The 23,325-nt window shown below is 43.4% G+C and overlaps 3 protein-coding genes and 1 long non-coding RNA gene across 8 annotated transcripts in view; 1 reads left to right on the plus strand and 3 right to left on the minus strand.

Moving 5' to 3' along the window:
* magi3a (membrane associated guanylate kinase, WW and PDZ domain containing 3a) overlaps positions 1-7,240 on the minus strand; it is a 104,999-nt gene extending 97,759 nt beyond the window's left edge. For 2 of the 3 annotated variants that reach the window (XR_004614352.1, XM_034589890.1), the window contains exon 1: positions 5,937-7,237. Coding sequence is in view for 2 of the 3 variants with exons in the window: in XM_034589890.1 (XP_034445781.1) it covers positions 5,937-6,243 (307 nt within the window). In the remaining variant the exon portion in view is untranslated. Of the gene's footprint in view, positions 1-5,936 lie in introns of all 3 variants that reach the window. The other variant, XM_034589891.1, reaches the window with a different exon arrangement.
* Positions 7,241-8,360: 1,120 nt separating this feature from the next.
* On the plus strand, positions 8,361-12,403 carry si:ch73-206d17.1 (tyrosine-protein kinase STYK1). Of its 2 annotated transcripts, none has more exons than XM_034589899.1 (10): positions 8,361-8,513; positions 8,604-8,727; positions 8,895-9,026; positions 9,142-9,342; positions 9,769-9,950; positions 10,040-10,123; positions 10,345-10,562; positions 10,640-10,680; positions 10,785-10,881; positions 11,213-12,403. In XM_034589899.1, the coding sequence occupies exons 2-10, from the start codon at positions 8,679-8,681 to the stop codon at positions 11,382-11,384; spliced, it is 1,176 nt and encodes a 391-aa protein (XP_034445790.1). In that variant the 5' UTR covers positions 8,361-8,513; positions 8,604-8,678; the 3' UTR covers positions 11,385-12,403. The 2 variants fall into 2 exon arrangements, with proteins under 2 accessions (XP_034445790.1, XP_034445791.1); XM_034589900.1 differs by having other exon boundaries at positions 10,043-10,123.
* tmem269 (transmembrane protein 269) lies at positions 12,190-22,638 on the minus strand. Of its 2 annotated transcripts, none has more exons than XM_034589909.1 (7): positions 22,344-22,633; positions 20,310-20,353; positions 17,714-17,861; positions 17,101-17,198; positions 15,249-15,392; positions 14,899-15,099; positions 12,190-14,135 (listed from the first exon to the last, which is right to left on the minus strand). In XM_034589909.1, the coding sequence occupies exons 2-7, from the start codon at positions 20,332-20,334 to the stop codon at positions 14,026-14,028; spliced, it is 726 nt and encodes a 241-aa protein (XP_034445800.1). In that variant the 5' UTR covers positions 20,335-20,353; positions 22,344-22,633; the 3' UTR covers positions 12,190-14,025. The 2 variants fall into 2 exon arrangements, with proteins under 2 accessions (XP_034445800.1, XP_034445801.1); XM_034589910.1 differs by lacking the exon at positions 12,190-14,135 and adding an exon at positions 14,782-14,806 and having other exon boundaries at positions 14,850-15,099; positions 22,344-22,638.
* Positions 15,871-17,092, minus strand: LOC117764269. Its single transcript, XR_004614358.1, has 2 exons — positions 16,295-17,092; positions 15,871-16,256 (listed from the first exon to the last, which is right to left on the minus strand). It is a non-coding gene; the product is annotated as an uncharacterized LOC117764269 (long non-coding RNA).
* Positions 22,639-23,325: the final 687 nt, after the last annotated feature.

Below are 23,325 nucleotides of genomic sequence, written 5' to 3' on the forward strand. Positions count from 1 at the left end.
TCCGGCTCTACCCTCCTGCTGTTTGTCAGGCTGGGGGCACAAACATTCCCTTATCAGGACGTCAGTATCAGTATCAGTGCAGCCAAGCAGCGAGTATGTTAATGGATGACAAGAAGAGGGAAAGAACCCAGGTAAGAGTTAACAAAACAACTTTTACTGTCGCTGAGCTGGTCAGTGCTTTACATTCTCACACACACGTTTAAGATGGCAACTGCCAGAGCAACTACTCTAACTTAACTTCATGCACATGTCCTTTTGCAGCAAGAACTTTTAGGTACACTAGTGCAGTGTCTGTTCCAAACCTGCCTGTTGGAAGAGGCCGTTTGTGGTGATGCCGGTTGCAGCTTCTCTTTCTGAAACTGTAAAAGTGACCTGCAGTAATCGAGCCGCAGCAAGTAAAGACCTTCTGCTGGACTCAGTCTGCAGAACCCTGAAGCTGCACCACTGCTGCACATACAGCTGTTCACCCAGGTTTGGTTACGCTCAACTCAGTGCGCTGAATCAGTTCATTGTCGTGAACTCGCGGTTGTCGTTGATGAGCCGCCGCTGCTACAGAGAGCCGGTCGTCTGTTTATTCAAAGTCGTGTCACATGTCGAAATCGCACTAACTTGGACACTGCACTTCCTTTGGCCCTTAACAACACACACGCCAAGTACCAAGCCGATGAGATGAATCGTTCTTGAGATACCCTTTTCACAGGCAGACAATGGAAAGTCGGTTTAAACAAATGTGTAATTTTCAGTGAAAATGGGCCAAAACACAAAAAGAACGAGTTTTATTTATATAGCGCAGCATTGGAGGTCATCATTCCTCATGACAGAGGAGGTGCCAGGCTCTGGTCTGGGTTATGTATCTGCTCTGTTTAGAAGCTGACCTCATCGTATCTCAGAAGGAATAAACAGCTGCAGGGACGGCTTGCTGCTGGAGAGAGACCCATTAGGAGTCAAGCTAAAGAGAAGAGGGCAGAAATCTCAGATAGTGTGTGTGTGTGTGTGTGTGTGTGTGTGTGTGTGTGTGTGTGTGTGTGTGTGTGTATGTGTGTGTGTGTGTACTTTGAAACTAAACCATCCGTTTCCACCAGCAGCAACCTGGAGACACTGCAGCTGCTGACGGTGCAGCTCGACCACTCAGCGAGCAGAAAGAGAAGCCGGTGAATCAGCACACACTCATCTCCACTGCTTCTAAACATGCCTGCCAAGTCATGGTGCCTGCCAGTAAGAGGCAAGGCTCGTATGAAAACGCCATCTTTGTGGCTGGCCTGTTCATTACCGCAGTGCGGCTCCGCAGACAGTGTTAACAAGGATAAATGAGGAGGCACATGTCACGAAACCAAACATCTGGGCGGAGAGATCTGGGAGCTCTGCTGGTTCCAAGACAGTAGAAGTGACGCAGGGATCTGAGTCTTCATTCGCCCTCTTACATCATGTCTTTCTTCACTAGACCAAAAGGAGGAGGCAACACAGAAGGAGGCTGAGGTGTAAACTTGGAGTGGACAAGGAGAGGGAGAAGGTTGCGAGTTGCAGAAGGAGACGGCCGCTCCAGGGAGGGACGGAGGGATGTAAAAGAGGGAGGGACGGAGGGATGAAAACGAGCAGGGGGGAGTTGTGTTTTGGTATTCAGAGCAGCCGCTGCCGTCTGGGGGCTTTCAGCGTGCCCGTCCGCTCCCACTCCGTCGTCCCTCACGCTGACAGGCTGGCAGGGCGGAGGGCGGAGAAGTGTGACAGGTTTGGGGAATGAGCCGGGAGAGCAGCCAGTGGGAGAGGGTGACGGGTGGATGTCACGTCAGGTGTACGGCGACGCATATACTTATAAGATGCACACACACCTTCAAGTGAAGAGAGGATGCAGCAGAGCGAGAGCGCAGGAGGAGGAGGAGGAGGAGGAGGAGGAGGAGGAGGAGGGTTCTAGTGATGCCCCAGTTGCACTCCGAATACAAATGGCCTTCATGTTTAGAGCTTCAGGAGGAGTATGAGATGATTGTGCAACCCACAATGCAGTGGTCCAACGTTTTTTTGTTTTGTTTTTTAAAGTCTGTATCCAAGCTAAGGTTACAGTACATAATGCACTTCGCTGTAGATGCATGATATGATTAAAAAAAGCGATGCTGGGAGCAGAAGTTACATTAACCGATGGGAGACGGAGCTGCAGAGCCAGAGAGATCCTGACAGCTCCTCTCAGCTGCTTTAGAGCGGCTCTGTCACCGACGCCCTGACTGCTCTGTTGGGGCGAACCACATTAACGCGGCCTGCGAGCTTATCGCTCCGCCGCGCCGCTGATGGCAAACGCATGAACTATTAACGTCAGTACGACACCGCCACTGAGACGGAGAGAAACTGATACAGCCTAGTTTGGAGAGGAAAGGCTGACAAATGACCACATGGTGCTAGGAATGAATCATTTTCTTTGTCATACATCAGAGTAATTTTAGAATATTGCTTTATGATATGTTTGAGAATCATAAGACACACTTGTTTATTCATTTATTGAGAAAAGAATCCATTAATTGCTCGATAGTTGCAGCCCTGGTGGGAACGGTTAAGTTTCTGCCTCATTATGTAAAGTGCCTCAAGATAATGTACGTTATTATTTGGCGCTTTACAATTAAAATTGAATTGCATTGAATAAACCCAACAAGACATGTGTATCCTAAAAAAAACAATAACAGGATACGACTCTCACTTTCCTCAGCTGCTCGGTTCAAACCACAGCCGAACGCAACAAGTTCAAGCAGACCCTCAGCTGGTTGTCAGAAGGGATTATGGGAAATTTGCAGTGTGATGTAAATAACCAAAGGCCTGAGAGAGTGTGAATGTAGGCGCATCAAGAAAACTTAATAATTTAGTCTGTATATCGGAATAAAAGCCCCGAGCGAGATGTCCCAGGTACTTTGAGTTGTGCATAATTCTCTTTCCTAAATGGAAAATAAAAAATACAGGGAGCAGCTCGTTTTCTAGAGCCTCTGCTTGGGTATTAAATGGAGTGTGGTTGTGTGAAAGTACATGGCAGTGTATTTCTCACCAGTGCTGCTATACATTCAAATAAAACCCTGTAAACACTTCACTCCTTCAGTAGGAATCCATTGTGATTCCTTCAGTGATTACAGCCATTTTTCAGCATTTGTTTTAATAATAACGATGACCTTGCCTGCAGAAAGGTATTCATGCACTGACGTGATCTCTGGGGTAAACGCTGTCAAATGTAAAGCTCAGTATTATCCTCATCATATCTTTCAGACTTTCAATGAAAACCTTTTTTCCATTACAGAGCTGATTTGTGAATCACGGCTGATCTGGGACCTGAGAGCTCCGTCCATTAAGCTCCACGAGGCAAAAACCAAGCAAGCTCCTAGTCTGTTTGCAGCATTAATCAATGAGCTGCCCACTCACCGGTCTCTGAGCTGCAATATACCTGCGATCGCTACGCCTCTCCGCTCAATCGTCCCCTCAAGGTTATCCTGCCGATTGCCTGCTCGCAAAGGTGGGAGCTGTTTACTGAGGCCGATGGCTGGTCTGGAGCCAGAGGAGCACTCAAGACAATCTTCTGTTGTTTTTGTCACGACTTATGTAGGGGGAAGTGTCGAGACGCCTCGAGTGTAACGAAGAAGCAAAATCGCATGTTTGATTTAGAAGCTGCAAGTGGAGTTTTGTGCAAAATGTACTTCAAGGATAATATATGTGGTGGAAAAAAATATAGAGTTTACTGGAGAGAGAAGGGGTTCAGGAGTGAAATGGGGAATAATGGCGAGATGGGGTGATAAGGCGTAAACATCTGCAGGGGGAAGATAAAGTAAAGACAAATCAGGCAGTGAGGGGAAAAAAAGGGAAGACAGGGGGCTGCTCTGATATGATGGGATGTTTCGCTTATTGTGGAAAACAGGCGGCGAAATCTTAACCTCTAGACGGAGCGTTTATCCCCACTCCAGGCTCCGCCATCCAGGCGAACTCGAGTTTACATCCACAGCGGTCGGCTAACATCTGATCCGCCCCCATCGGCCACCTCATCTTGGCACGGCGCGGCCATCAATGATGGATGAAGCATGAATTAATCATGAGAGCAGGGACAAGGATACAAACACACAGCGAGGCCCCGAGAGGAGACCACGGTCTTGCAGCAGCCTGCACACGTCGAGGTGCAGCGCAGGCATCACTTAGCGTACAACCAACATTACATAACACAAAGTCAAGAGAACTGACACAATGCACCTTTAACAAGCTTGAGCAAAGACTAGATTACATCTCCTCCCATGTTTATTATTTTTTGCTCTCACGTGACACAAGAACCCGAATCACAGCGTTTAACGTTAAAACTTAAAATAAACCTTAATATTCACCCCTTCATTTTAAATCCTGATCAACAGGTAAACCTTGTGTACAGCAGGGGACACCACCACAAAGCTGAAGGTGTCAGAGCGTCCCCAGGATGCTGTCCCGGGCCAGGACAGCATCCTGGGGATTTAAGGATATGAGTCTAATTGATTCAATTAGACTTGGACTCAGCTCAGTGCTGCAAGCAGAACGACACAGTCTGAGCCCTGCAAGGCAGCCATTAACAAATCCCTGCTAAGTGTCTGCAAAGTGCCACACTCAGCAGTGGCTCTATCAAATTCATCCACACACACACACACACACACACACACACACACCCCCAGTGCCCCACATGACTGGTAGAGTTTGTTTTGGAAATCAGGTAATAACAAACATTGCAAATCCAATCAATAAGCTTCGAGCTAGAGTTAATACAAACACAGAATTACAAGGACTTTATATGTGCATGTACACGCGAGGACTGTGTGAGTGCATACGCGAGCTCAGAGCCGGACAGGAAACATACTCGCACATGCAAAGAAGATTACAGGCCGAGTTCAGACAAAGGGCTGCGAGCCATTCATGGGTTATGTTGCGGTGCACGCACATCTGGGCACCGTGGGCCGGCGTGCTGAATCACAGTGTGAGCGCGGCAGGGAAAATGTATGTCTCCACATGAATGAACGAATGAATGAAGAGGAGGTTGAGACAGTTTAGACCTGCTGAAGCCAGCTGGAAATTAAAAAGGACATGGATATGCTTCTAAATATAAATATGAACACACACACACACACACACACACACACACACCACACACCACACACCACACACACACCACACACACACAGGTGTCTCAGTGATTTAAGAGGAAGTTACATTGACTTATATTGATTTCCTGTAAACTTACTCTAACCTTAAACATGGTTACTACTTGCCCTTAAGATTAACCTACAACATTAACCCTTAACCTAAACTTAATCCATAGTTTAACCTTCAAACAAGTCATCACCTTAATGTTGAATGATTTACATGACGGGGACTTGCTTCATGTCCCCATGAGGAAGACAAATCTCCATAATGTGACTGGGTACATTGACTTAAATTGATTTCCTGGAGCCTTAACCATAGTTACCTCGTGCCTAACCCGAACATTTACCTTAAACTAAACCTGAACCTTAAAACATGTCTTAAATTGTGTGGATTTGCTTTTTGTAGGAAGACAAGTCCTGATAATGTGAGTGTGTAAATAACACAAGTTAAACCTGGGCCACAGACACATACACACTTATTCTAACCCCAATCATATCTCAACCTAAACCTTAAGTTTAACCTAACCCTTAAAACATGTCTTCAACTTACAATCTTAATGATTTGGGGCCTTGCTTGACATCAACATAAGGAAGATTAATTCCCATAGTGTGATAGTGTAAACAACATGAGTATTACACCACACAGACACACACACACACACACACACAGACACACAGCTGAGAGACTGAACCCCAAGTTCCTCTCATTCAATCATGGAACCAGTCACACCTTCATGTCCCAGTTCCTCTCATTGTAAACCCCACACATGCAGATGTGGCCGGTGGACGTGCGGGGGGGGGGTCGTTGTCCCTCGGACTCACCTGGTTTCACCGTCTTCAGGCGGATCGGCTCCCGAAAGTGGCGGACGACAGCCAGCGTGTCCCGGTTGGTGAGTCCGCTCACCGGGGTCCCGTTCACCTCCAGCAGCACGTCCCCGCTGCAGGGAAACCTCCCGGCGTGACACACCATCGCCTCCGCAACTACGTGTCCGAGGTGCGGGAACTCTCCCAGCTCCGCGCCGCCCCGCACCTCCACCACGGTGACCAGCTCCCCGGATCCCCCCCACGACGCGGTGCACTCCTGCACTTTGCCGGACCAGTGCTTCTTCTTCTTCAGCGTCTTGGACATGGTCGCTTGGCTCCCGGGAAACGACAACGACCTCCTCCTCGTCCCGCGAAAATACAAGTCCAACAACGGTCGTCCTTCGGCTCGAGACCCGCTTTCTTGATCCTAGGGCGCAATGACGCACGGGGAAATCATCGTGGCAGATCGGAGAAGTTGGCGCCGGGCTCGTGTGTTAAAATCCATATCCAGGAAGAAAACAACAACTGGTGCTATTCTGTTATCTCGCGGTTTAACTCCCTGTGGTGAAGACGCGTCCTCCCATCGAGCATCACCTGTCTGCGGGGATGCGAGAGCTGCTGCGTCAGTGTCGCATTGAGGCGGAAAGTGGAGCCTCCGGAGCTGCTCCGGTCCCTCAGCACAGTTGCGTTGCGTTGCGTTGCGTTGCGTTGTGTTGTGTTGTGTTGTGTTGTGTGTCCTCACAAACAACAACAAAACCACCACCAGCCTCCTCCACCTCCGTCAGACCTCCGTGTTGTGGAGCAGCAAGTGGATCCAGTGGGAATATGATCCACTTCCAAACTGTTCCTTACAAAAAAACCCCAGAAAACTTCCAACAGCTGATGTTCAGAAATAAACCCAGATGTAGTAGTGGAGTGTCGCTCCTCCTGCTGCTGCTCCTCCTCCTCCTGCTGCTGCTCCGACCAGAGGTAACTTTACTCTGCGCACCTGTCCTCCTCTTCCTCCTCCTCCTCCTCTCCTGCCCTCCGCCTCCTTCTCCTCCTCCGCGGTGACATCAGCGACTCTCAGTCCTTGGAAACGGGGAAACAAACCCGGCTCTGCCCCCGGAGCGGCCGCGGCTCTGACCCCCTCGCGGCGGCGGTTCCCCGGCTCCTGGTTCCCCCGCTGCGCACCGCGCGTCCCGCGTGTCCCGAGGCGGCGTGGGGAGCGTTTCTCCCGCTGGAAACTACGCAGCGACCCGCAACAGACGAGATCCGCTCGGGCATCTCTCCATAACTTTTTTTTTTTTTTTTTAAGATCTTTTTCCGTGTTGCTTCCTTGACTGCAGGGTGTTCTGTCCAATCAGGGGCCGGGGGAGGGACCTTGCGGCCTTGCATTGAACCAATGAGGATGAGGAAAGGGGCGGGGCTCCGGGGGATTGGGAAGCGCTGGATTCTGTTTCCACCACGGCGTGTTTTAGGAAGGCGGAGTTTTCCCCGTGGGAAGTGGTCGTTGTAAACTGGGGAAAGTTTGAGTTTTCAGTTTGTTTGGTCTGTTAAAAGTTTAGTTTTTTACCGTTAATGCAACAGGCTGCGGGAGATTCCTGGTGCTTGTGTAGTTTCCTGCGTCAGGAGAAGTGCTGGACTGGATTTCTTGCACAATCCTGCCCCCTTGTGTTTGTAACACAGACTGATGAAGATGGCACTTTATTCCAAAACTTGTAATTGCACTGCATGTATTTTCTATTGTTATGTCTGTGATTCACTTTTCATTTTCATTTTTTTTTATGCTTCATAAATAAAGTTTATTATTATTGTTGTTATTATTACTTTCTAAATAAATAAAGCTAAATCCCCCACGTGGTCACGTGTAGAACAGAGGTCGATGTGGCCCTAGGATTTATGTTTGTGCCAAAAATACAACAACTTTATTTTCTTTATCTGTCACGTTTCACCAGTTGCAATAAAGATTTCCTCACAAAGGACACAGTGACGCACAAATTGGTGTAGTATAGTTTTCATGTACACACTTTACTTTTACACACATTTTACCCTCTTGTGTTTTTATTGGTTTTGCCTGTTTTTATTGGTTTTACCTGTTTTTATTGGTAACCAGTAGAAGGATGGAACATGAACCAAGGAAGAACCCATTAAATGATCCCAGACAAAGGGGCGGATCCAGGAATAACTTTCTTTATAGTTATATCGGGTGTTTCACTCATGCATCTTGATGGGAAAAAAACAGTGTTTACTTCTCTCTTACTTCATATTTTCTTTTGTCTAATGAGCCAGATTTCCCAGAAAAATCCACCTGAAATCAGCTCTTTATTACGAATAATGATCCGAGTTTTGTCATTTAGCTGTAGAGGCTGAAGGAGGTGTGAGCACAGCACCTGTTTCTGTTATCGCTCCTGTAGATGATCAACCTTCAGTCAACATCTCAGGGCACCACAGCGGTCAGCGGCCTCAGACACAGACACAGCTGAGCTCATTTTATAAAAGCAGTTGACAACAGCTTTGTTGTCGTTCAACCTCTCTGCTGCTGGTAATACTTTTATGACGCATCACAGGGTTGGAAATGTAACCTCAATCCATCAAGAGGCCATTAGGTGTCAGGTACGAAAACTTAAAGTCATCTGGAGCCATTACTCTTCGTGACATTATGGATTTTTCAGTTCTTGTTTAATCATTTCTTTCTGTCCACAGGGATAAACCTTTGAATTCCTTCTGTTGATATGACCCAATATTTCTCTCACATGTGAGAAATGTCAGCTGCTCCTCATGGATGTGGACACGTCGTGTGGCAACGACACCTCGCTGCCCATGTGCTGTGAGTTTCACGTGCTCCAAATAGGCAAAACGTCTGATCCAAATTCTGATTCCTCTCTTGTGGCTGCATATGAGATGTCCCCCCCCCCTCACTTTTCTCAAACTGGTTGAAATTGAAATCTGCTCTGGAAAGTGCTGAACCTGCTCCTTCTCTCTCCTGTGGTGTAGCTGAGGAGTCGTCAGGTCCACTTGCTGTGATCATCATCCCGTCTCTGTTGGCTCTCAGCACGGTTTTAGTGGTGATCCTGATTTTCTGCAGTCTCCACAAGAACAAGCAGAGAGGACAGAGCCCCTCAAATGGTATAAACCTCTTTGCCTCTTCGTAAAACACCAAGTTATTCTAAATTAATGCCTGAGAGCAATGCCTAGGTCGTATTTATCTAATTCCCCGGCATTGACTTTGTGTTTCTAACAGGGCGGCAGAGTGTAACTCTCAGTGCAGCTTCTGTCTACGCTCCAAAGGTCCGGCAGGGTTTGTGTCCCTGGGAGATCCCTGAGGACTGTGTCCTGGAGGGACTGGAGTTCTGGCAGACAGGCCGCTATGGCCCCGTTTGTAAAGCTCAGCTGAAGAGGAGAGACGGTCCTTCCTCGGCCGTGGTGGTGAAGTCTCTTCGGGGTAAAGCCTGAACCTGGGTGATCAGAGTAAAACCTTTTTGTGTGAAGAGGTTATCTGTTATTTGTTTAAAGGTCCAGTGTGTAAGATTTAGGTGAAAGGGATGTTTTTTATTATAAATTGGATATAAAATAATCCTAGTGATGTTTGAACTAGTGTGTAATCATCTAACTTGTTGTTTTCTTTACCCTAGAATGGGCCTTTATATTTAAATACTTTATATTTACATCGGGAGCGGGTCCTCTCTACGGAGGCTGCCATGTTTTTTACAGTAGCCCAGAGTGGACACACTAAACCTTTTGAGTTTTTATGAAAACTGAAGGCTACCACAGGTTCTCTTTCATGTTTGGAAGGGGAGGGGTATTCAGCTGCAGTATGCAACTTCACCACTAGATGTCACTAAATTCTACACACTGAACCTCCATACAGACGGGCCCAACCACCCTGAGGCGAAAGAGTTTGTGAAGTGGCTCCTGTTCCATGCCACAGTGTGTAAACATGACAATGTGGTGCGGATGCTGTTCTGTCAGACCAGGCGTCCGCCCATGTATCTGATCTTAGACGCCTGCAGCCCAGGGAACCTCCTTCTCTTCCTCTGGACGCTCAGAAATGTAACAGCACTACACAAGCGTTTAGGACATAACCTCACATTTAAATTAGATTATACATGCAAATGACAAGAAATGTTTCCTCCCTCTAGAATAACTCACAAATGGCAGATCCATTGCAGAACGTCTCCGAGAGGTCTGTGTTTCTGGTGGCAAAGCAGGTTGCAGCTGGCTTGGTGAGTCACTTTGTGCAGACCAATTATTTCCCACAAACAATTCGACTAAAATTTGCTCAATTTAGACGCCGTGCTCCGCTGAAGAAGTCACTCTGTGCCGGAGCAGGTCTCGATGCGCTTATCGTCTTTCCCCATCTGGAAAATTGTTGTCAATCTTGAATTTTTAATGAATCTATGACCCAGAGATTGATGTGTTTGTCCGCAATTTATTCCTCTCTCAGGATTACCTGATGTCAGAGCATAGGCTGGTGCATGGTGATGTGGCTGCCAGGAACATCTTAATTGGCCCAGGCCTCTCCGCCCGGGTGTCTGGACTGGGTGTAGCGTTTGAAGGTCGCAAAATGGATTCAGCATTTAGGCCGAGGGCAGCAGAGGTGCCTCTGAAATGGCAGGCTCCTGAGAGGATTACAACACAGCTCAGCATCGACAGGAGTGACGTGTATGTTCTGGCGAAGAAAACAAAACACAAAAAAGTCATAGAATTCAGAATTAGTTCATGTTCTCTTCTCCCTCTAGGTGGTCATTTGGGATCCTACTGTATGAGCTGGTGACTTTAGGTAAATCACCATGTCCTGTTATCAATCAACAAATGATCTCACTCTTATTTATGCCTTTTGAGATGAGTGTATTTTAAAGTCACATCTTCTTGATTCTATCTCAGGCTCTCCACCCTACCCCGAGCTGGAGCCTGAGTCTGTGCTTCCAAAGCTGCAGGCGTCCTATCGAATGAAGAGGCCTGGGGATTGTGGAGGACCTTTGTAAGTAAACTACTGAAAATAATTGGTTCCTCATAACATGGATAACCAGAGTGGCGCTCAGTAGAGAGGGTCCTATCTCACAATATTTAAGAAAGTGATCCCAGATCCCAAATTTCTCATGGTCTGTGCCAAAATTTGTAAACGTACAGCAGCTCAAAAAGCCAATGAAACCACATCATATCAACTAGATCAGTCCCCTAAATATCCCTTTCATCAAGATCCATGAAGTATTCTCTGGGATATTGGTGAAGACAGGCCACACTTTCAAATCTTTCCAGAAAATGAATGTCTGTATGCACCAAAGTGTCAGACCATCCCTTTATTCTTCTAGGTATGATCTGATGAACTACTGCTGGATGTGGAGCTTCAAAGACCGACCTGCGTTCTCCGCCATCATCAAGCTGCTGGAGTCCTCCCTGCTCTTTGCAGACGTCAAACCTCTTCATGTTCCTGAGATCATAGATGTATTTGACTATAACAGAAAGGCAGGACTACACGCGTAGTGTTTTTTACTCAGGATGCAACATAGACTTGAAACAAAGATGGACGACGGCATCTCTACCATCTCCCAGTGTACAAAAATGGTCCCAGATATGCACCATCTTGTGCTTTTGGCATCATTTGGAGCCAGAGTCCGTGTAGCATTGGTCATCATGTGGAGCTGCAGCATCGAGGTCAAGCCGAAACACATCCTTGACTAATCCTGAGCCAGTATCATTGTTAATCAGGATGTTTCACCCTGTTTTATAGCATCAAATAACCATCTTTGAGGTTTTTCCTTTCAGTTTGGTCTGTGACCCATCAACTAACATGGAAGACTTCCTCACCATGAATGTATCCAGCCACCAGGGGGCAATAGAGATGACAGCTTCACTTCTGGGGAGCTGTCATGTCATCCATCTATAATCTTTGCCCTCGAGTATTATGTCTTCCATTGAATTTAAACCCTCCGGCGCATGAAAAATAATGAATTGAAATAAAAACACTGAAAACAAGTTATTTCAATTTCCCCTTTATTGTCAAAAAAAGTACAGACTTGAAAGCACAGATCATTCATCGAGATCTCTTCTTTCCTTTCATCATTTAATCAAAGTACAGGCTTTGTATCTCCTATGCTCTCGGCATGCATACGTCACCATGACTTTACAGTTTGAAAACCAAAACACCCACACAGGAAAGCTGAATGCACTAGTGAATGAACTAGAGTAGATTTTAATTTCAGTCTGTGTATGCACCGTTATCATGAACTAAGCCAGGGTTGGTTTAAACCCACATCTGAAATCAGAGTCATGACCTTTTGTATTGATGTTTTTAAAATCTAGGTCTTGATTCAGGACATTTTGCTCCGTCTGGTCATTTTTCTCTGTCCGAGAAGAGTCTGGAGCTTATACAAGTTACATATCAATAAAATCACAAGAAATCAAATTGGGAATGATGTCCTTCCCTTTATTCTGACAGCTGTGAGTAGGTGTAGTTTGAATATGGGGGGGGTTGAGAACATCAGGCTTTTCATCAGGCTTCTGAAAGAATCCATATAAAACTATGTAATCTCCCCCATTTGTCGCACACATGTGCAGGGAAGCAGAAATACACCGACTGAGGCACGAGCCAAAAAGTTGTCCTCGCTTAAAAAAAGGACTGACTGAGTTCTGGTCAAGTTAAAGAGAATCACTTCTCCTTTCCTCGCCTGATCTCTGTGACTTTTTAAAAGTTTCAGTCCGGCTGCACTGTTCACACAGACTGTCATGCAACAACATTTTATAATTTGTAATCCATAGCCACTAGATGGCAGGAAAGGCAGGATTTACAGTCTTTGTGTTGTTGCTCTTTAAAGGTTGGTTGTGTAGAGTTTAGTGACATCTGGTGGTGAAGTTGCACGTTGCAGGGTAAAAGAAACAACAATTAGTACAATTTAGATGAAACACTAGTGAAAACATCACTAGGATAATTTCTGCCAATAGTTCCTTTTCACCTAAATCACACTGGATCTTTAATCTCGTGTGGAGGAAAACCTCTGCAGCCGTGTTATTTAGGGTTTTCAGTGTCAACTCATGATGTATTTCAGACTCTACTGTAATTAATAATTTCCTAACGCTGCAGGTGTTTTTTCACTCAGTCAAACACCTGTGATGCAGCTGTGGTCAGAGAGGTAATATACAGGTGGGGGGGGAATGGTGATCCAGTGTGGATTCGATATATAAACTGCATTGCCTCTTAAAACAGGCAAACTCATGCAAAACACTGAAATCTAACACACAATGTCTTGGACAGACTCACAACTTGGAAGAAAACAAGAACGCGATTAACAAAAGCACAAGGGCTGGAGTCCAGAAGTAACAGAAGAGCGTGGATCTCTCCCGTGGTCCAAAGACCGTAATCTTAGGTTAGCTTGTATGAACGTGTGCGATACGGATTTTGACGACACACCATGAGCTGAATATCGTTAAAAGCAAATTGACCCCAACCCTGATACAAACATTGACAGATGTTACAGATGCTGTGTGTGTGTGTGTTCATTACTGTGTTATAGATAAGAGACAGGGCATGGAGTTTAGAATCTCAAAAAAAATGCTGCCGAGAAATAAGACTGGTGGATTAAAGGTCTTATCTCCATAGTGCAGCGCATGGACAGTTAATTCCTAACTCTACGCTCAACGCCGTGGAAATCGTATTAGTGGTTGTGATGCCTCGTGTGGCTGCAAAACTAAATATGAGGCAAAAATGTTGGAGAAAAGTATTGCAATCATTTCCTTTGAAAATATACCCATCGAGGAAAGATTGGATTAACACTGAAGTAGGGAGATTACACAACCTGATGAAAATTCTGATTTTGGAACAGGCAACCCCCCCTCAGCTTCAGTGACACTGCAACAAAGACATAAAACATGTGTATGAAGGTTAAATCCGTAGAAGTGACTTAAAAATGTCCTTCCCTCCTGTCCCTCATCACAACTCCCTGTCATCCAGGTTCTGTCTCATCAAAAATAAAAGGTAAAATAGAGCAAGTGTTAGCCTGCATGAGCATGTTCAGCTTGAATCCTCCAGGGCAGTGGGGAGCAGCAACATTCTGGGACAACTAAATTCGCCCAGATTGGCCGGAGGTAAACCTACTGCGAGTTTTGGACAAGACCAGAACCCGTTTCCCTACACTTTACTGCTCCAAAGGGAAGTCGGGAACAAAACGTAGGAGAAACACCAGAGCAGGTAGTACACGCACATGGGGGGGGATGACGAGCAGAACAACATGATGACTCCTGAGAATCGAAAAAAAAAAAAAAAAAAGAAAGTAAAAGTTAATTGGGATCAATCATATCATCAGTGATTATGAAATTATTTGAATGTTTTGTAAATATGCAGATTAAACCACGTGGTGTTATAAGATATTCATTATCAGCTGTATAATCAAAACCTTCCACTTCAGAACCAGTTTTAAGTTTTACTACAATGTGTAATTTATATTTTTTGTTTGATTTTAACTGATTTCTTTGCTTTTTTACCAATGTAAAGTGTCTTTGAACACTTAGGTGCTATATACACACACACCATGTATTTATTATTATTATTATGAATATAACTTTATCTATAAATAAGGATAACATAAGAATAAGATGATAATCCATCCATGTGCATATTGGTGCACAGTGGTGCTTTGGGCTAAATGCTAATGTCAGCATGCTAATATGTTCACAGCGATATTAACCACCACAAGCTGGTGTTTACCACATTCACCGTCTTACTTTAACCTTTTAATCAACTTACTGACATTAGCTAATTAGACCAAAATGAAAAGTTCAGCTGAGGCCGATGAATCTTCCACATATTTGATACCACAGAGTCAAAAACTTACCTGAAAACGACGCTAGAGGACAATTTATGTCAACTCATTTTGTGTAGTGAACACAAATGACTAGTTCTTCAAATACTTGCTCAGAGAGTTTAGTCTTGACCTGTATCAGAGACAGTTACGTAAAAAACCTATTCCCATAAAACCATCTACATTCCTAAAATGTTCCGTACCTCCAAAGTAAACGACTTTTTTCCAGGCCTGTGACTCCAGCACTTTGTCATGGGGGTAGAAGTTCTGATTGATCATGCAGAGGATCATGGCGACTACCACGATGCGCAGCACGGCCATGTTTCCCCCCGACAGCATTGTGGCACAGGACAGGATGGCTGAGGCGTATGTGCAGGGCAGGCCGCGGTACATGAAGGGGATTCCTGAGTTCGCAAACAAAAACAAATCCCCAGTAAATCCTTTAAATATTATAGACACAACGATCACACTTTTTTAATAGGATTAAATTCTTCAAACAATATACTTTACGTAGCCTATAGATTATATGGCAACACCACATTTTGGAATTTACCAGTTGAGTAGAAACAGAGGCGGACGAACACCGACAGGACGTAGCACACGCAGAGGATGTTGTCCATCACGTCAGTTGTCCTCAGGAGCAGTGACGTGGCGATTCCGAAGGTCGTGAAGTCAGCAAAATCATCCAGCTTCGCACCTGAGCATGAAAAACAACATTTAAATACATGTGTATCTGCTTAAAGATTATATTTAGAGAATATGACACCAGTCAGTAATTTATTGATTTTTCTAAGTTTTATTGTACGTTGTCATCTCCTCTGTATAGTCCCTGCTGATGTCACCATCACATGACAGTGGCGTGGAGTGCGTACCTGCAAAAAAATCTCCAAGTGGAAATTACCGCGTCAGCCCGACAGCCAGTCAGTCATTCAATAAACAACATTCTCCGCGGCCTTGTCTCTTTATCCCCCAGGAGCAGGGAGCATGTTTTCAGCGCACGAGGACGGATGAATCAGGCCACGGCTCAAACGAACGAGGTGGAATTCCACGAGCCGCAGGGGTCAACAATTTAAAAAATGTCAGATATGCAGAGAACTCAAAGCAACGGGGATAAAATAGACAATTGGAGCGTGATCCTGTGGAATTAGGCTGCTTAATCAGAAAGTGATTGTTCATGTGACAAAATACGTGGGGGGGCGCAACAACATCCACCTGCAAAGTCATGCAGAAAAAACCTCGTCGGGACACAAAGCCCCTGAAATGTGCAGCCGACGATGAATTGTGATTCACCTGGGAGCTATTTTGGGAATTTGAGAAAATGTGAAGCCGCAGCGGGAAGCAGCTATTTGTGAACAAGAGCACAGCCGGTTTTAAACCTGCCTGTAAACAACTTTATTTGTTCTCATCGGAAAAAACAAGGTTACAAAGTGCGTCACAACGTACAGGGAAAAACATTAATGGATAAAAAAATAGATGGGTTTAAATCCAATTCAGTTTTAAGCACTAAATCATAACATTTTATGGTTGAGACCTGAACAATTTTTTTGTAATGTTGTGTTCTCTTGTTCTGTGTTGATGCTACTTCAGATTTAGCGTGACATTAAAAAACTCTGTGTTCATCCTACCTGGTTTATCTGCAGTGACGATTTTATCGTGAATGTTTTTCATCCCATGAAACTGAATTCGCTTTATTGCTCTTCAAAGTAGTTGTGTGGTTTATACATAAGTTTGAATGAGGAACTGAACCATTTCTTACATTTAGAGTTTAAAGCGTCGCAGCAACAAAACGAACATTGTGCTTTTACATTGAAGACAAATGGCCAAAGAGGAGGAGGAGGAGTCTGTGAGTGTTGTTGCCATGTCAGAGATCAGCGGCTGAGCTCTGGGTTCTGTGTCTCAGTCCAATATGATGAAACAAATATAATCTAATAATCTAAATGATCTCGCTTTTGGCCCGTGGTTTAACCCAGTTGCCGACCGCTGCTGTAGTTTATCAGAGGACATAGAGGAAGACATGTTCTCAGAGTGAGGACACATGGACACACTGCCCTGCCCCCCCCGCCCCCCACTACAGAGCACTGGTCTATTTGTGTATTTGCATAGTATTTAAGGGGGGGAATCTCATGCTGTTTACTTTCATACCTAAATCCTGCTAGTGACACCAAGTATAGAAACTACTCAAAGGACACTGATTTACTAAGGCTTAAGTTACATGGAATAGAATATGCATGATTGTTCTCTTAGAGACTCCCAGAGTTTCCTTTGACTGCTCTACCCCCTTTTGTTGAAGACTTAACGAGGCTAAATTAGAAAGTCCAGACAAAGCACTGTGCTGGAAGCCGTGCCAACGCTGCGGCTGGAGTTCTATTTTCGGTAAGAGCTGTTGACCAAAACACTGCACTTACCCAGCGCCGAGCAGGCATCCAGTCGCCTGGCAACCGCTCCATCTGCATAATCCAGCAGGTAGCCAATCAGAACCAGCCAACATGCGGCATGATGGTGCCTGGACAAAGAGAGCGAGTGTTTGGTTTGAGAGACACTTTTAACATTGTAAAAACGTCGACAGTGGCATAGAATTGAAACTCGTGCAAGTGGATAGTTTTCCACAATATTATGAATAAGTAAAACAAAAAGGTATTTCAGAGTCCAGGATTACTGATTTTCATACTTGCACTTGCCTGTACCTCTTTAATAACTTAGTTTGTGTTTCATCCAATAATATTTGGTCCCTCTGTGTCACCACAAGTTTATTTACTTAAATAATTAGTTTTACTTATCTTAATGAAACTATATCTATACAGGCACTGACAGAAGTACATCAAAATGTACTTTGACCAGTTAGCCGTTTTTAAATTTCATCCCAAAATTCTGAGAAGTTGATTATAAATATTATTGATCAAAAATATTGGCACAACATTCAATCATTGTTTTATTAGCCCACATTTGTCCACATCCATGAGTGTAGCCCATATATTCTTTATTGTTTCTGTAAAGTTGAACGACGCCGTGTGCACTTACCCGTTGAGACTGCTGAGAATGGAGGCCATGCCCATGACCATGTTGGCGACTGACAGAGCGTTCGCTGCATTTTTACGGGCGAACTCCTTGACGTGGAGCCAGGCAGCCTGATCACTCAGAAAGAGCTTGTTGGTGCACTGGAAGAAACCTGAGACCACAGGATGACAGCGGTCAGGAGCGGCCCGTGTCGGTTCGATAACCTCTGCTGTGGTTTAAAAGCTAAATCCCTGTCTGTGACTCCCTGACCTTCTGATGAGTGAGTCTGAATGGGAACAGTCTAGTGATTATATCCCATTTTGAGTCAGACTCCAGTTGAGGTGAGAGGAAAAATTCTGAAAGTAATCATAAAGATTTACCAGGATAATAATATTCTTTCTAAATCATCTTTCATTTTAACTAAATAATATCTATGAAGCTGATTCCCCGTCTTATGTAGAAGAAGTATCACTTACCAAGACGTATGTTCAATGGATGGAGACCAACCTTACGATACATTCATCCTTTCTCAGATCACTAAAATAAATTTGTTACTACACATTCACTCAGCCTCCAGCATGCAACATTAAAGACAGCCTCGCCTCATCAGTGTATGCATTATTATACATAACTATTAGAAATAATGGCCACACTCTCATGCATTAAACTTCAAATATCTAGATATTTGAAAGTAAAACTCTGAACACGATGCATGTGAAGTGTTAGCACTCAAACGGGATCTTATCAGGGGTCAAATACACACAAATACTGGTGTGAGGGAACAAGCTGTGAACACTGAGGGGACTAACACATACACCACTGGCTACAGTGAGCGTGAACTGGACCTACTGCAGTGACACATACCAGACGTGAGATCAATTAGCCCGTTAACTCTGATCAAGCCTAGTGACCTGAGACGAGGACCGGCAGCAGCACTCACAGCTATACTGGTCCCATCAATACCACTGCAGCCCCGGGGTTTAATGGGGACTGCGATGTAAAGAGAAGTCTGGAACCTCACCTGGTTTCAATGTCATTTTTAGCAGGATTTCAACGTTACATCGTCAAAAGAAATCATTTAGCAGGTCATATGATTTCTTTAAAGGCTTCAGTGTGTAGAATTTAGGGACATCTAGTGGTGACGTTGTATATTGCAGCTGAATACCCCTTCACCTCAATCTCCCTTTGCAAACATGAAAGAGAAGTTGTGGTAGCCTTCAGTTGTCATAAAAACTCAAAAAGGTTTAGTTTGTCCAGTTCGGGCTACTGTAAAAAAAACATGGCCGCCCCCGTAAAGTGGATCCACTCCCGATTTGAATATAAAAGTATTTAATATAAAGGGCTCATTCTTGGGTATAGAAAACTGCAGTTTGCACAATTTAGATGAAACACACAAACATCATGAGGATTGCTTTACATTTCTGCCAATAGATCCTTTTCACCTAAATCTTACACACTGGACCTTTAAGAGGAATTTGTTATAAAGTTATAATTCAAACTTTAAAAAAGGATACATTGACTACGTGAGTCAGCAAGATGGAATGACTGCTGCCGCACTCCATCAAAAAAATCTGCCTCCTCCCCCACGATGCTGTGATGTTTTCTAAGTGACGACAGAGAAACCTTTGTTCCGCCCCCCGGGGGGGTCATGTGAGCTTTTAGATTTTCTCTCAAGTCATAGTACTGTCCAAGACATTTTATGCACAATGACCTGGAAACTTTGACATTTTGTGTCTTAAACCTTGCGGTATAGCAACCCCTTCAAGTGTTTTTCACCCTGAACTTCCTGTGATTCCAAAGCCAGGCGAGTTCAAGGGACTCTTCATCTGAAAGAAAACAGCGTATGAGACACAGCAGAAAGCAAACAATAACTCACACTTTGACTTGACAGCATGCTTTTTAAAAATAAAAAATCTACTTTTAACACAAGTTACAACCTGGTATTTTGAATATGCAACAGTCAATTGTATGAAACCATTAGAGCCTCACACGTGTGAAGATCCAGGCTGTGTGGTTACTGAGCGTGCTGTCAAGTTTTTACTTTGACCACTTTACAAACTTTCTTGGTCACTAATAAAAAACAAAAGAGGAAAACAGCCAGAGACAAACATACTTTTTTATTTCAATTTCTAAGCAGGTCTCTATTTCTGGATGGCTGCCTGCTGAGCGCAATGCATTCTGGGAAAGCCCTTGGTATGCAACACCCTGGCTATGTTACCGGGTAACGACTAAACAAAAGAAATTCACAAGTGGTAAAATCCAAAGTGAACTTACAACACAGTTTAAAGTATTGGTTTAAATGTGAAGTTGAGTAGTTTTTAGGTAATGACATGTAGTAAAATAAAAAGGACAATGACATTTCAATTAATTACAAATAATGCACATCAGTCATAGGAGATTTAATCCAGTCTATTCTAAAATGTGGTTTCTAAACATGTACTTCCTCAAATGAATCATTTATTCTTCTTCATTCACTCCATGCGTCATTAAAATTGCCTCAGCAACATTTCTCTGCCCCAATTTATTTCAAAGTAAACCTCGTCTTTAATCTCTGGCGCCCGTGCCCGTAGGTGTGTACAGTAATCCAGATTAAAGATGAGATTGACACACTGGTACCTACCAGAGGAGGGAGTCAGGAGGATCATGATAGTCTCTGGTTCACAGCTGAAAGATTAAAGAGATAAACATGACTTAAATCACATTGAACTGTGGAGATAAACACACGTTATTAAAATAATCATCATCATAAGCTTGTTGGTTTTGGCAGCATTTTGTCTCCACAAATAAATCTCAAAATTATAAAAAGGACATGGTTTCAGGTGTTCTATTTAAATGAAAATTCAAATGGAATTTAAATAATCCGATTTTTCCATTTAAATCTCTAATATTTGCTGAAGCCTTGTTTGTTACCTCCTGTATTGTGTAATACACAATGCAGATTATTTCAAAGTAGCCCATCTGATTTGAATCGATTTGCAACTCAGTCATTTTTGTTCTTTAGCCCTTGAAACCAGTTGCTGTTTGAAAACCACCACTGGGGGCAGGAGAAGCTTAAACAGCTGATCAGAAAGAAATGGGGGGGGGGGGGGGGCGCGCGCACATCATCTGATATATCAACACTGATATATTTCAAATATTTACCTCAGTTTCTTTGCATCTAGCAAATTTTCCTCATATTTAAATCAGAAATTCATGTCATATATAAGTTGAATGTAAAATGTTATATCAATATGTAAACATCAAATTTTGAATCTAAATATTAAATATAAATGTTAAATTTAAATATAAATTTAAATATAAATTTAAATATAAATATATAAATATTAGATATACATGTAAATGTTAAATATACATGTAAATGTTATACCTTAATGTTAATGTTAAAAGTTAAATGTTAAGTTATAAATGTCGTTGCCAAATATAAGGCTAAATATTTAGGATATTTGGCAATTATCCCACTTCCGGTGAAGTGGCCTCAGAGCACACAGCCCCGCCCACACTACAGGGCGTGAATTGGTCGGGTTCCAGTTTAACACACACCCACCCCCACACGCACACACACCCACACACCCCCACTGTCACGCTCTCACCCACAAACAAAGACGCACTCGCACGCACGCACGTACACACTCAGGTCCTCTGAGGGCAAATAAGTTTCGTTTTTGATGCTGCGTTCAGGTGCAGTGGAAAAACCCAAACACTGCTCAGAGGACAACTAGGCCAAAGTGTCAAGGTTTTCACAGTTTATCCATTTACTAAAAACGAACCAGGCAGTTCACATCCAACATTTACATTCATATACAACATTTAACATTTAGATTTAGATATAACATTTATATTTAACACGCACGTTTAACATTTAACATTTAGATTTAGAAAAGCTGGGCTTCTCACTGGTCTTAAAAGGCAACATGAGTCACATCATCCTTGCTTCTCTTAATTGTCTCCTTTTCCGTTATAAAATGATTTTAAGATTCTACTGATCACTTTTAAAGCGTCTGGCATCGAGCTACGTCACAGAATTGTTGTGACCTCGTGTGCCTTCTTCCTTCTTCCTGCGTTGGGGGTTGAACACGAACGGTTTGACTTGTTAACTTGTTTTATATCGTTCATTTTACTGCTTTTATGTGAACAAGTTGTTATTTACTCTTCTGTCTGTGTTGCCAAAGCCCTTTGTGACCTCTGTTTTTAAAAAAAAGTGCTATATAAATAAATAAAGTTTATTATTTTGATTTAACATTTACATTTAGATGCAACATTTGCATGTATATTTAACATTTATATTTAGATATAACATTTATATGTAACATTTATGTTTACTATTTACATTTAACGTTTAACGTTTAAGGTTTGCACATAGATTAAACATTCAACGTATACATTACAGATCAAATTTAAGACATATGCTTATGAATGTCTTAAATGTGTCCTAAATTAGCTGAATGTGGACGACGTGAGCTGAATATTCGAAATATATCAGCAGAAAACTGGTGAATGGATTTGTGCACTTCACACCCCATATGCGCATAGGTCGGCGCGAGTGGCGCAGCTGCGTCACAACCAGATAACGCGACAAATAAGCCCAAAGCAGATCGGCCTCCGATTCCAAACAAACAGAATCACCTCCACCTCGCACGAGGCATCGTGATCTTACCTGAGAAGGAACTCCACAGATTTCTGAGTCTCCGCAAAATGACGGAGAGATGTGTAAACACGCACGAGCCTCACAGACAAAAAAAAAAAAAAACCTCGTCTGTGTCTGTGTCTGTGCCTTTTTTTTTCTTTTGTCCGTTACACTGATGTCTGTTCTGTCTCTGCAGCGCGTGAGGTCTTCACACTGGTCGGAATCCTGTAAATAACACGTGAGCGTTTACCTGTCGACTCAACAGCAGCTTTATTCAGCGCGTCCTTTTAAAGACCAAGGGTAAATCCGTTGGAATATTCCACCGGATGTGACGCTCGCGTTGTCCGTGATACCGGTGGGGTGGGGGTTTTATCTGCCGCCGCTTCGTTGGTGCACGAATTTCAAACAAAAAGTTCATGAGATTGAAATTATTTTTAATCAAGAAGCTGCAGTGAGGATAAGTTTTGTTTACAAGTTATTCAATTTCTGTTGTGTTTGCTGTTTTAATTAAAGCTGCAGAGATTAGTTAACGATTAAAACTATAATAAAACAATAATAACAACAGGGAACATTGATGTTTGCCAATTTAAAAACGTGCCTTTAACAGAACAGATCATGCAAGAAAAGATGTGCATGAAGTTTATTGTCTTAATTCAACGTGGTTGTGATTCTGTTATCTTTTGCATCCAGTGATGGTCGACACTTCAGTCCCTGTTCGTGATTTCAGTTTAAGATTCACCTCCAGTAGAGAATTCATTTTTAAATGAGTAAATATATAAGCGACATGTGGATTTACACTTGAATAGAAATGTAAAGATACATCATCCATTAAATATTATGTTAAATGCCGCCTGGAATTTGTGTTGTATGACTGAATCTCAACGTTTCAGTCAACGTTGTCAAGATAAGTCATATTTTTACTGGTATATGTTTGTTACTGTATAGGCCTCCTGTCACAATCTGTAAAACATTCATACAGTAAAATATACTACAGATGTGTAAATCATCTCAA

Source organism: Hippoglossus hippoglossus, chromosome 7, assembly GCF_009819705.1.
Source record: "Hippoglossus hippoglossus isolate fHipHip1 chromosome 7, fHipHip1.pri, whole genome shotgun sequence".
In the NCBI taxonomy this organism is placed as follows: Eukaryota; Metazoa; Chordata; class Actinopteri; order Pleuronectiformes; family Pleuronectidae; genus Hippoglossus; species Hippoglossus hippoglossus.